This window comes from Melanotaenia boesemani, chromosome 21, assembly GCF_017639745.1.
Source record: "Melanotaenia boesemani isolate fMelBoe1 chromosome 21, fMelBoe1.pri, whole genome shotgun sequence".
In the NCBI taxonomy this organism is placed as follows: domain Eukaryota; kingdom Metazoa; phylum Chordata; class Actinopteri; order Atheriniformes; family Melanotaeniidae; genus Melanotaenia; species Melanotaenia boesemani.
In genome coordinates this window covers 26,817,856-26,832,007 of record NC_055702.1, presented here as the reverse complement: position 1 = coordinate 26,832,007, position 14,152 = coordinate 26,817,856, and the positions used below count along the sequence as shown (strand labels likewise).

At 40.2% G+C, this 14,152-nt stretch overlaps 1 protein-coding gene across 1 annotated transcript; it reads left to right on the top strand.

The window, feature by feature from the left end:
* The first annotated feature begins 3,680 nt into the window (after positions 1-3,680).
* Positions 3,681-13,500, top strand: dnah9 (dynein, axonemal, heavy chain 9). Its single transcript, XM_041973442.1, is given in 9 exon segments — positions 3,681-3,746; positions 3,844-4,086; positions 8,958-9,191; positions 9,304-9,452; positions 10,259-10,277; positions 10,712-10,767; positions 10,769-10,820; positions 10,874-11,048; positions 13,382-13,500. Coding segments are annotated over 9 exon segments (1,113 nt in total).
* Positions 13,501-14,152: the final 652 nt, after the last annotated feature.

Genomic DNA, 14,152 nt, shown 5'->3' with positions numbered 1-14,152 from the left:
TTAACAAATATTTATTGTTTTCAGGATGAGATAGATATTCTAGATACTATGAACTATATTTATTAAAAAATTAAATATTATTTTCCTAAAAAAAAAATACAATTTGAGAGTGTCCCTTAGTATGACTTATGCCCCCATCACACTTACTTTTTAGTGTGTAAAAAATATACTCATATACAAGGCATCACAAACAGAAAATGACATCATGTGAGCCAAGTTCAAAAGCAGACAAGTTCCCACATTATTTGATATTTGATGTTATTATAGGTTGGATGGGGTCCGTCAAGCTTGATGTCACCACCCTGTCACGCAACAAAGAACAAGAAACCTTTTTGTTTCTTTAAAAAGAACAATATTAAAGAAAACAAAATGATATTTCTGATTGAAGTCCGATATGCTGAGTCAGCTAGCTTACCATGTAGTAAACTGGCAGCCATTTAAGGTTGAAATGAACCCCCTGTCACATTTTTCATTATGAAGGGGTAGTACTTATGAAGCATATATACCTGTGACGTTGTTTCAAACTTGAATTATGTTTCAAATATTATTGTCTAATACAGGACACTTTACTGGTAGGAAAACACACAATTTTTAGAATTTTTTTTTATGTATTATTGGTTTTAGCGTACATATTGTCCGTGACAGGGATGCTACAAGAATGAGTCCCATATCTGAATAATTATAGGTAAAATTAAAATTAAAGGTAATATTAAAATATTTTATTCCTGTGGAATAATTTTATTACCTGTGGAAATGGCACCCGTTTCATAGAATGACTCAACAAATGAACTGCAGTTCCATCACCAGCCAGTAGAGGGCAGTTCGATATTCTGTTTGATATTCTGAGAGGCTTTCTTGATATTTTTGGCGCAAATCTAATCCCACAGCTGTGGAAATTGGCCTGGTTGAGTGGTTGGGGGGGTTCTGCACAGCAGCCTTGGCTGAGGTGTTGGCCCCGGCCTGCTCTGATCTGGGCGGTTCCTATGGTGACACAAACTGTGGTTATTGGTGAGGCAGCTCCTGGTGATTGATGTTGCTGATCAGGTGTGTGTTATTAAACTTTGATGTTTTATACTTCAGTATGTGAAGGTTTTATATATATTCAAAAATTGTTTTTTTTTTAAAAGCACTTTGTGCTGCCTTTGTATGGAAACTGCTTCATAAGTAAGTTTTATTTGATTCAATGTGTTCTGGCAGAAACAAATAAGGGAATTTTTTTTTCAAGTCCAGTTCACATCAAATTCAAACAGTGCTTTAGCAACTTTATGTAAATTTCTTTGATTTCACTTCAAACTGCAGGTGAAGCTATCTTCAGAGAGCTGCAGACACATTTAAATATGAAACTTTAATGGATGGATCCATTATGTTGACCACAATCAGTTATTAAAAGCTGATCAGCAACATCAAAGTCCCGTCCTTGCTGCTGTTTACTTCCACCTTACTCCCATTCTCCCAGCTGATCTAAAGATTGTGGTGAAGAAAGCATTCCTGCTTTATGTATTCCTGTGTGCAGACCCCGAGCTGGACACAGCCAGCAGCTGTCATATCACTGACCAGGCAGGTCTTTCATTCTGAAATGGAAAGTCTGCTCTTCGCTCTGTCATCTTAATCTTCAAAGTCTTTCCAAGGAACTGAACCCTCCTTAGTCACTGATTCTACACAATGACCTCCCCCTCCTGCTTTGGTCACACACGTACATACTCATTCACATGCACACCTTCTTTGGAAACGGCCCATTGTAATGTGGATCTCCATGAGACAAAAGACAACAAAGCAAACGTTTGATCCTGTTCCATATTTCACTTCAAAATACTGAGAAAGATGTACTTTGTTGTCTGGTTTGGTCCTCACTCAGATGAGAGGAAAAACACTAGCATACCTGCCAAACTTGCTGTTTTTTTTTTTTTTTTTTTTGCAGAAGATTAACCACAACTGAGTCTGAACCTTCAGCTTCCTTTCCTTTTTTGCCTTCAAATCTACAACAGACTTATTTTAAAGACAGTCAACCACTTGCTAGAACAAGTCTTTGACCTGTGTTAAGTGCAATGTCGCCATCTTGTGGAAAGCTGTGACAATTACACAATTCTGAACAGCCAAAGCTCAACAGACTTTTCAGCTCTTTACACGGTATCAGATCAAATCATCTGCCCAATGTGGTGACATACATCCCCTTTCCCTTAGATATCTTTGCTATATCTTTGTATCTTTTTTACTTTATTTTAGACATATTGGTTCATCTTGAATTTTAGGGCAGCAGTATTATTCACATTCTGAAGCTTCCTTGTTTCTGGGGTGGGTGGGTCGGTGGGGGTTGTATGGTCTTTTAACACAGAAGTCATTTGTCACCTTAATTGTTTTACCTTGTTACACTGTGATTTTTGCAAGTTTCCCCCACAACTCAAACAAAAGCCTGATGAAGAACAATGGTTGTCATTCAGGATTTAGACAGACAGAGGGATGTCCTGGACCTCCAGGCCGGCCATGTCCCCTCAGCAACAGCCTGATTAATGCAAACATAGCGTTACTATGGAGGCAAAAAAAAAAAAATCGGATAATAAAATGCTGTTTTCTAATGTTTGTGCACAAAAAAACAAAAACAAAACAAAAGCAAAAACTGATAAGCAAGTGTGTATCAGCTCACTAAACCACTGATCTGCCTTAGATTTTTCTGTCTTTGTGGCACCTGATTGATCACCCTGAAATAATATAATATATGCACACATGAAACAAGGTAAGGAAATATTCCATTATAATTACTGAATGAGTTCAATACAGTTTTGGATGTGTAGTCAACATACCGTACACTGTACAGAAAAAACGTCCAGGTCACACCACTGGTCTCAAAAACAAACAAAAAAAAACAAAAAACAAAAAACAAAAAACCAATTCAATCAAATCTGAGCGGTTTTGCAGAATGTTTTTTAAAATCCAAATTTAAATTTTTTTCCTCTTTAATAACACCAGATGGTGTCGTATTGGTTGGTCACCTTTACCAGGTATAACCTGTAAGGATTGTGCCTCTGTTGACAGACTATATATCAGCTGTTTTTACACTTTGTTTATTTTCCTCTGTCAGGGACCTCAGTCGTATGACAAACACATCCACAGCAGCATGGTACCTCCTCCTCATGCTGGTCACCAGTCTGGTCACATTTAGCTGTAGGATGGCATCCCATTCAAGGTCAACCAGTCTGGTTTATTTGTATCAGTCAGGTTCCAGTCATACATCTGTGAGGATATGATCCAGATGTTTAGCTGTTGTTCATTTCACAGACAGCTCATAAAGGTGCATTGCTGACTGAATCTTTGATGCTCATTTTCCTATGATTACTTCAGATTTATCCCCTATTATTCTGCTGATGTTCCCCATTTTATCTCACCCTGAACTTCTGTATTTTTTGGACATGCAGTGACAAACTTTTTCCCCTGAGTTTTTAATAATAAACTCCTACAGTGTGTTTGATATTGGCACAATTATATATATTGTTGGAACTATGAGGGCTTTTTCTAAAAACATCCCACAAACACTGATGGACTTACAAACAGTTGGTGCAATTTAATCCTGAATATTTCAACAAATGTGATAAAAACCTTTTTGTGCTGTACGTTTTTTTTTCATTTACAGATATGCAGATTTGGAGTCCATCCATTCCCAGTTAAACTCCTCAAAAATAAATAAGATGGCAGTGCTGTTGGAGGCTGTGGAGAGCAGCTACTCTCCAGCTTTTATGAAGATGCGACAGGACGTCCTTGCAGGTAATGAATTCCTAAAGTCTAAAGCCTTTATCCATTTTTTCTCCTTTTTTTGGTGAGTGAAAGTAGAAATGAGATGATGAAAAATAGGTTATTTTTAAACCATGTCTCTACCTGGCAGCTTTGGAGCAGGCAGAGGACATTTACATCTGCCTGAAGCCACTACAGTGTCTGTTTGAAGACTTGGAGAATGTGGAGTTTCCTGATATCAAAGGTCAAATCCGACCTCTGATGCACACAGTATGTCTGGTGTGGACCAGCTCCAGACACTACAACACCCCAGCACGCCTTGTCGTTCTGCTGCAGGAGACCTGCAACCTCCTCATACAGCAGGTCAGCTTTTTGTTTTTGTGTTTCATCATTTTTACTGCAGAGCTGTCAGACTGTGACACTTCTGAACTGCACTTACAAGAGATCACCTGTCACCTCATAGAAGGTTGGTGGTGCTGTTTGTTCCTGGTTTTTCAGAAGTTTTTCTCTGAGCCGGATGCTTTTTCTTTCTTTCTTTCTTTCTCTCAGTCATGGAAACTTTTCATTGCTCATGCTGTTGAATTTCTTATTGTTTAGTTGTTTTTTTTTTTTTTTTTTCCCCCACCTCGAAGCAAACGTCTGTCAAAAACAAATACTGTGCCAGGAATTTTCTCCCAAGAAAGAGCTGTCAGGCACTAGGGCTTGAAAAAAATAGTTAGGCAAGCCTGGGGCAAATTGTGTTTCAGGCTCTCATAGATGTCCCTTCCCAAGTTACCAACATAGTGAGTCAAATGGGTATGTAGTCCATGGCAAAAAGCCACAGCACATTCTATGGATATAAGTAAACACACCCCTGTTAAAGTGCCCTTTTTTGTCTTTAAATACAGAGACCACAATAATTAATTTCCAAACTTTTCCTTTGTGTTTATATGACTTGTAATCTGTAAAGTTCAGTTGAAAAAAATGCAATTAGCTGGTTGCTTAAGTGTGCACAACCTTAAACTAATAGTTTTATGAGGCATCTCTTGCTTTATACTGTTCATAATTCCCTCCACTTTGACTTAAATCCAAGTTCCATCTGAAAAAAAGCAACCCCAAAGCATAATACTGCCACCACCATGTTGCACTGTGGTTATGATGTTCTCGTGACCTATAATTGGTAATCAATTGAAAAACAAGTATGTTGGGTGGAAAAAAGAATACACATTAACCTTGTAATGATGTTTGTATCATCTTACAGGTGAAAGTAAAAAAAAATATAATATTGCACAAAACTTAATTTATTTCAGTAACTGAACTTAAAAAGGTAAATTAATATATTATATAGATATATTACATCCAAAGGAAGATGTTTCAAGCATTTATTTGTTATAATTTTGATGATTATGGCTTACAGTTTATTAAAACCCAGAAACTTAAACCTTTAATCAAACTGATGGAAACATGTCTTTAGCTATAATCTTTGACATGAGGTCCACTGTTTGGTGTTTGTCTAACATCAAACTTCATCTGGTGACAAACCTGCCATTTACTGCTGATTTCTGGATGGACCTTCTGTTGGATGGAAGGAGTTCCACACAGAACTTTTTGTTAGTAGCTGTCTCTGCATGTTTCTTATAATTATTCTCCATTAGCATCCAATCTCACAACACCTCACACTTTGTACCACAAACCCAGCAAATGTGAAGCACTCCTCTTGTTTCTTTTTCTGCTGGTGCTTGGAAAACAGCTTGGTAAAACAAGGCCACCTTGTGGCTACCAGGACATTACAAACTATTACTTACTTAAAAACCTTTTTGTCTAAAAACTTTACAACAGACTAAAGATAGAGGTGGATTGGAGCTACCCAACTTTAATCATGTTTTCTTAGCTAACAAGCTGCAGTATATCTCCAAATGGCTTAAACCTAGCAGTCTGGATGAAACATGGTTAGATGTAGAGCAAGCATTGTGTGAGGATGTGTTTATCTCTGACCTGCCATTCATCAGCTCAACCATCAAAACACACAAGTGTTTTAAAAGCATCAATATCAGTTCCTCTTTAGTGGCTTGGTGGGAATTTCTAAAAATAACCAAATCTTCACTTTTTCCATGTAAGTTTACACCCCTCTGGAACAACCCTGACATCCTGCAAAACAAAAAGCTTATCAATTTTACTCAATGGAAAAATAAAGGAATAAAACAGTTAGAACATATAATAGAAAATGGAAACTTCTTATTATTTAATATTCTCACTTCACAATATGGAATCAGTAGCAAAACATTTTTAGAATATCACCAGCTTAAATCTATTATATGTAAAAAAAATATACCATTAATCAATTAAACTTACAGCTACCTATTAGGGTGGCAGAATTCATGAATCTCAATGCCCCAAAGCTATTATCAAAAACATATAGACTATTATCTAAACTAGAAGACTCAATCTGTCTTCCAACTTCAAAATGGGAGGGTGACTTATCCAGTAACTTTAATAAAGATAAATGGTCACAAATATATTTAAACACCTGCAAATATGCAACTAATACAATTCAAAATTCTGCATAGAACTCATTATACAGGACAAAGGAGGTTCAGGATGAGTCTGTCACAATCAAACATCAGCCCACACCGCAATGAAAACACACCTGACAACTATCTCCATGCCTTGTGGTCCTGCACACCTGTATGTGTGGACGTGTCAACATGGTTTAAATGTAATATTCCTACAATCCCCGCACTATGTCTACTAGGTGACTTGGGTGACATTAATATGGCAATTAACTCTGCACACATGATACGTACAGCATTATGCATTGCAAAGAAAACTATCCTTGTGAACTGGAAAACCAAAAATAATCTGTGTATTCAGCAGTTTAGGAATCTCTTAGTAGACCACATCAGTAATGAGACAATGTCTGCCTCCTCAAAGAACTATTTAGCTGAATCTCATTCCCTCTGGTTCCCTGTGCTTAGTTCCATCACTTAGTGTAGGTGGAGGACTTTGACCTCGTTGCTGTGGAGGTTGGGAAATGGCCGGGAGTGACTGGGGGTTGGGGGTTCTTTGTGGTTTCCCGTGGTGTGGGGCCGGGCTGCTCTGCAGTGGGGATGGCTCTGGGTCTGGCCCTGTTGGGGGCTGTGGGGGCCAGTGGTTGGAGTCGCGGGGTGGGTGAGGCAACTGGTGACGCCTGGGATGGTGGGCGTCGGTCCTGGGCTGGGCGGCCGGGCTATTCCGGGGTGGGCTGGGTGGGGGTTCTGGGCTCTGGTGCCCGGGGGTGGTCCTCCTCCCTCCGGGGTGGTGGGGTCCGTATGTGCCGGGGGGTCTGGGCCTGCCTGGATGTCCTGTCTGGGGGGGCCTGGTCCTTCTAGGCATGTTGCGGGCCCTCTGCCTTTGGGGGTGGGGCGGCCATCTCTGGGCTCCTGGGGCCCTGGGCCCTTCGCTTGGGCTGCTGATCTTGGCCCACTTGGGGGGGCTCTGGCTGGGGCTCTCCTCTGCCGCCCTTCGGGTGGGGCTGGAGTCGTCTTCGTGGTGGGGTAGCTGGGGTCTGCTGCGGAGGGCCCGGGTCTCTGGCCCTGGTCTGCCTCTGACCTCCATAGAGGCGTGGTCGCATTTGCATGATCTCACTCACCACTCTTCATCACTGATCACTCCTTGTTTCTCATGCTCTGCATGCTGACACAGTCACTGAGTTGTCCAGTGGGTTTTTATACTAAGCGATAATTCTTTTTTTTTATTTTTTATTTTTCCTGTGAGTTAGTATCTGGTCGCTGTTATGTCTTTTTGATTTGGTTATTATTTAAAAACTCTTAAAGGTCCCATATTATACACTTTATTCCCAATCTGAGACCATTCATTAATATCTAAATGAAATATTTCCTCCATGGTATGGACAAATCGACCCTCAGTTTGAGTGCAGCGGCTTCTCTTCACCTCCCTCTTTTTAGCAGCTTCAGAAATGTGCCGTTTATGGTGGGCGGAACCCTGGTGGAGCAGCTCAGCTGTTGGCTCCGCCCATTGCATCGCCCGTCATGAGGTGATTGACAGGTTAATATATTTTCAAGCTATCAGACTAATAAGGCCGAAACGATAAAATAACTGCCAGCTCTTACCTCTCCAGCTGTGTCACGGACAGTTGGTATTGAACCTGGCTTCAGCTTCAAACGGTTGGCGAAGCCTGCTTTCCATGCCCCCATGTTGTGGAAACAGTCCTCTTTGAAATGCTGGCCACAGACATGCAAAACCTTTGGAAGTTTTCCGGGTACATTTCCTCCAAAAATAAAATTAATCCACTCAGTCCTCGTGGGTTCAGTGGATGGAAGTAAAAAAACGTTTTCGTGTTCATTTATGCAGCCACAAACAGAACAGTGCTTCTGTCGCTTAGCCATGTCCGCTAACGAGGGTTGCCGAAGAGGGAAAAACACTGGGCGCTAGGTGATTTTTAGAGGGCGGGCTTTGAGAGCCGGTAGACGGGTCCATCGCTCTGTGGGGAGTGGTTATTGTCCCTTATGACGTCATAACGTACACGCTTTCAAACAAGCTCATTTCAGCGCTTACTTCCCTAGAGGTGGAGCAGGGGGGAGAGAGAGCGCCTGAAAGAGTTTCACACTTACGGGTCTCCTACACATGCGGGGGGACCAGTATGACTGTTCCAAAACCATTAAAAAGTGAATTTTGCATAATATGGGACCTTTAATGACTAGCAGCTCTGTTTTTTCTGTGTGTGTATTTTTTGTTTGTTTTTGTAAAAGTTGTAGGAAATTTTCTGGTGTGTTCATGTACAGGTGTAACAGTTTGTTGTCTGGTGATGGTGTGGATTGAAGGGTCGTTTCCTTCTGTCTTTGATCTTTTTGTCTCCTTTCTTCTTTCCCTTTTGCTCTTTTTGCTATTTTCCATCTCTTTCTGTCCCCTCCGGTCAGGTCCAGCAAGATTACATAGATTCCGTGATTCAAAGTAAATAAATAAATAAATTAATCAGATTATCAAGAGGAGCCTTACCCATAGGCCTCCCCTTGGCAGAGCAAATTTGTTCAGCACGATACAGCAACCAGATTATCATTTTGCTGCTATGATGCTGGACAGGACAAGTTAAAAAAAAAAATCTTTTTGGAAATTCATTCCCCATCCTTACTAACCACTGATGTCACTTAGAACAAATCAGCTGTAAAGCCTTTATCCACTTAGCCATCATCACTGCAAATATTTACTGTAAACTCAAATGAGCCAAGCTGATTTTTTTGCTGTCTTTTAAAAACTAGGCCCGGGCATATCTAATTGCAGAGGAGGTTCTGAGAGAAGAGGTTTCTGAAAGTCTCCTGAGGGTACAGATGAGCCTGGAGATCCTGCAGCTGTTTAAGAGCACCTACGACGACCGTAGAGCCAATCTGAGACAATACCAGAAGAATGGAAGCTTGATCAAGCCATGGGACTTCTCCCCGCTGTTGGTTTTCTCTAGATTTGATCGATTTGTTAACAGAGTCAAAAGCATTAAGGTGAGCATCGCTATACTTTCATGTTGAATTTGTATGACAGTTTAGTGGAAAGTTGGCATTTTCTTCACAGGGAAACTTAAGCTGAGTTTGATTCTCCTTTGCGTCATCACAGGACATCCTGTTAACAGCGTTGGATCTGATGAAGCTCGAGAAAGTGGAGATTGGAGGCATACAAGGTCGAGCCCTTAGCTTGCAAGTCCAGCAGCTTCACCAAGAGTTTTTGGACACTTACAGATTGTTCACAGAGAAACCTTCTGACTGCCTATTTAAACGCCCTGATAAGGGGGAGAATAAGTTAAAAAACACACGGACACCAGCATTCCCCAGCTCCTGCGTGTATTAACTGGAGTCAATGCATTAAATACATTGCAAATAACTGTAGACACATATTTTACCCTAAATACAGCTATAATGCCAATATTTGCAAACCTTTCAGCAGAATGAACATACTAAAATATCATATAGCAACCAGAATGAACATACTGTGACTCGGCTTGTTTCCAGAGGTATCAGGCCGCTAACCCATACGTCACAACAGAATTAACAGAAATGAAACACAGAACACAATGGATACATACATACATGGCAGTACAGGTACTCAGATAATCCACGGGTCTTACTAACTACAACAACCCAACAGACAGTGGTTCGGTTGGCACAGAACGCCGTTAGCTTCAAGCTAATTATGCTAACTCAACACGTGGTTCATCATAGATACACAACTTAGTTTACCACATTAAAAGACACAGTCATATCAAGCTAAAGTAACCCTTGGTAGGTTTAACACTTATTTACTCACTTGCGGGCATAGATAGTCATTATGAGAGTGTTCATACCTGATAAGGGGGAGAATAAGTTGAATAACACACGGACACCAGCATTCCTCAGCCCCTGAGTGCATTAACTGGAGTGAGGAAAAGGGGTGCCTCGCTACACAGCTCAGTGGTCTTACACTCCCCCTGCTGGCGCCCTCTGGTTACTGCATTGGTTGCACTCAAAACCCATTTTAAATGGGATCCCAGCATTTAACTCCATTTCTCATTTGAGTTTCATTTTAGTCCTCTACACTTAGACATCAGCAACCTGGTTAGTATTATTAAAATCATTCAGTGCATGTGGGTTTTGTTCACTTTATTTCTTTAGACTTCTTTTCTCAGTCAGTTTTCACAGGTCTTTTTTAAATGAGAGGCTACAAGCTCATATTAGTTTTTATCCCTGAACACCTCTCGGCTTGGCAGACACCACAGCTGGTCACTCCTTGTAGTGGAGCAAATTATTTTTCATGACAGATGCTTTTTTTTTTCTTTTGGACTGTTGTGTAGCACTTTAACTGAGATGTTTGAAATCACGACTGTAAAAGCAATTTACTTTCCTTGTAAGAAATGGTCGGCATTTTCGGCTGAATGGCTTTGAGTTGGTGAGATTTGAAAAGGGAAAAAAATGATGTGCTGACTTTGTGTTGGCTTGCAAAGCGGTGTGTTCTTTTGGCTGTCGGTCTCACTGAGCTATCTCCCCTGTAGGACTTTGAAGAAGACATGAGGCAGTTCAAACTAAAGGTGGATGACACAGAGCGGCGACGGAGCTATCTTGTGTCAGGCTTTTGATCACGCCTCAGGCCTTTAAGGTCATGTAAACATAATCTCCATTTCTCACAAAAATGAATAAAACAAACAGATGAACAGTCACACTGAAGTCTTTGTTTGCAGGTTGTGGATATGTTTGGCTCCCTGCTGGAGCGTTCATTAGTTGCTGCTGACGCTCTGAGCAGATACCCTTTTCTTATGTCCATGTTTGACCAAGAGCTGGACTGCTGCAAACTCCTTTACAACAAACACATGCGAGCTGCTGAGGAGCTGGGTGAGACTCAGAACAATGACTGTGTTACACACCACTTTCTACTCCCATTCATCATAATCAAAGATAAGTCTCACACACTAACATGATTGATGGCAATAAAAGTAAGTATGTTTCTTTTGATTTCAGTGATCCAGGCCGTTTTTATTTGAATCAGAAGGGTGGTAGAGGCCTTCGATTCACCTCTGTCTAACCATGATTCTTACAAAAAATAGTTTGGAAAATTCTTAAGGAAATAAGTCTGAGCTCAGTGAACAGTGAGATCCATTAAAACGCCTGGAGGACATTGAAAGTTGTTAAAAGGATTAAACTTTGAATGGTCTTGATTTTAAAACTTATTAATTAAAAAAGAGCAAGATCTGAAAAACTGCTGACTTTAAAACCCTTCAACACACTCACACTGCACACACATCCAGACAAAATACAGAATTATGTAGCAATATACAAAGAATTACATTAACAGCCTTCCTGCTGTTCTATGGGATTTGTTGTTCAAATCAGGTCAACATTGTACAACTATGTAAAATGTAAATATGAGCATTGCTCCTCCCAGTTTCAATCTGACATTTATACTCAACAACCACTTTATCTGGGCCTCCTTTCTGGTACCAGGTTGGACCCCTTTTCCCTCCAGAACTGCCTTAACTCTTGGTGTGATAGATGGAACAAGGTGATGGAAACGTTCCTCGGAGATTTTGCTCCATAATGACATAAAAACATCACACAGTTGTGATGATGAGAATGTCCTGTTCCACCACATCCCAAAGCTGCTCTGTTGGATTGAGATCTGGTGACAGTAGTTTTGCAGACCGGAAACAGTTCATCTCCACCAAAACTGCTCCTCTTCAATTGCCCTCCTGCCCCAAGGTGTCATCCAGGGTTTGGTGCTTTGTCCTTTCCTCTACATCCTCTACCTCCTCCCCCATGGTCAGATTATTCATCATCACATTCTCCGTCTCCACTGTTACGCTGATGACATTCAACTTTACATATTCACAAAATCTGAAAAGCCTCAGACCACTACTACTTCTACTCTTCTTCTACTCTTTCAAACTGTCTCTCTAATATTAGTCTCTGGATGGGAAATATGTTTCTCAAACTTAACTTCAGTTATTCTGACATTCTCAGCATTGATCCTGATTTTCTCACTTCTACAGTCAAAGGTTTCCATCTGTCATTTGAAAACGCCGCTATGTCACACTATGCAAGAACCTCAGCTTTATCTTTGATACTAAACTCACCGTAATCCAACACATTAGACTTGTTAGTAAAACAGCTTTCCATCTTCTTAAAAACATCATCTTTCTCTTTCCCTGCAGCTGAAACTCTCTTTCACCCCTTCATAACATCCTGCATAGATTACTGCAATTACATCCTTTATGGCACTACCACCAACCAAGAAGTATTGAATACAGAATTACTTGCAAGTAATGAGAGTGGTCATCCCGACTTGCGTGAAGTTGAGAGAGACTCTGGGGAGGAAAGAGGAAAAACAATAGTTATACATTGCTGTAGAAAGAATCCTCCTTCCTGAAGACCTTGGGTGGACACACAACTCCAATAGCTGGTGTCAAAACAACCTCACATAGTTGTGTCTCCACCAGAACCAGTCTAAGTGTCTAAGGAAGGACCAGATAAAGGTCATCTTACCCTCATAGTGGACTTTTAACAAAGCATGTATTTGAAGAGAATAAACCTTAAAAGTGAGTAAAAGCATGATGAGTAAAAATGTACAATGTAAAAAAGTGTAATATATTAACAATCAGTGTAAATACAATTTATGAATGAATATAGCAAAGGAAGTAATTATAGGTGTGATTATAATATTATATATAGAGCATAATAAGTAAAATTTCTTCCACAACATGAAGGTCATTTCAAGTCTGTGCAAATCTTATTACAATAAATATCTCAAAATATCTCAAAAGCTATACCCTAAACTGCTGGATTTAGGGCTCTTGGTCCTGCAGTTTGGTCTTTTACTGGACTGGATCCACAATCCTCTTCTGCCCTTAGCAAAACACTGTGATCCTCTTGGCATTCTGAATCATTTCCATCCATCTTCTTGGGCATTTACTAAAATAAAATGTCATCTCTAGGATGAGCAAAGTGTTCTGCTCTTGGTTGTGAAAGCAGCTTTCTGATGATCTTGCACAGAAACACACACACACAAACTTGACATTAGACAAAATTTTTAAAAACAGCCTCTCTTAATGTATGCTAGCTAAAGGAGATGTACTTACGTACTTATTTTGTTTGCCCAATGGTGACCACACTTTGCATACATTTTTATCTTTGTAATTCTGTGTAATGATTCACATGTTGGATCTCCTCAGGCTCAGCCCCAGTGAATAAGAATATGCCAGCAGTAGCTGGAGGGCTGAGATGGGCCCAGGAGCTACAGCAGCGCATTCAGGCCCTCTTCTTCAAGTTCAGACACCTTTCCTACCCGTGAGTCTCCTCACTTGCTTGAAATATGAATCAGATTAAAAATTGAATGTGATGTGATCAAGCTTTTCCAATGGTATTCGTGTAAATGAAATTACTCTGAGCCTAATAAAAACAATGCATAAGAATATTGCAAATAATGTTTGCATAGGTTGTAAACTGTCGTCTTATCTAAAGGTGCCTGGAGTCTGCAGAAGGAGTCAGAGTCATCCAGAAGTACGAGGAGATGATGCAACTACTGGATAGGTGATATATCATCTCTTTGACACTATTACACTGTTTTCATGTATGTATTACTGGGTAAAAGAACAGACGCTGAGCTTAACTATATAAAGGCATGAAGTAGGACATAACTCTTCAAATATAAAAAAAAGAAAAACCTACAGCATGAACCAAATAATAACATTTTTCCTGTAATTTCATGCCAGTTTTTAACACCAAGCATTTGTGATTTTGTTAGTTCAGTGAATAACATTTATGAAGCAGCGCTTTGTGGAATAGCATAAAGACATGAAGCTCTGGCCATGATTTATGTTCTCATTATTGTGCCGCTGCTCTGTAGATTATTATACAGGACTCCCATAATCCCACATGTCCCATCGCTGCTCACTGATGCCAAGTGAAAAATATCCCTGTAGACCACATGCAACATAAAAACC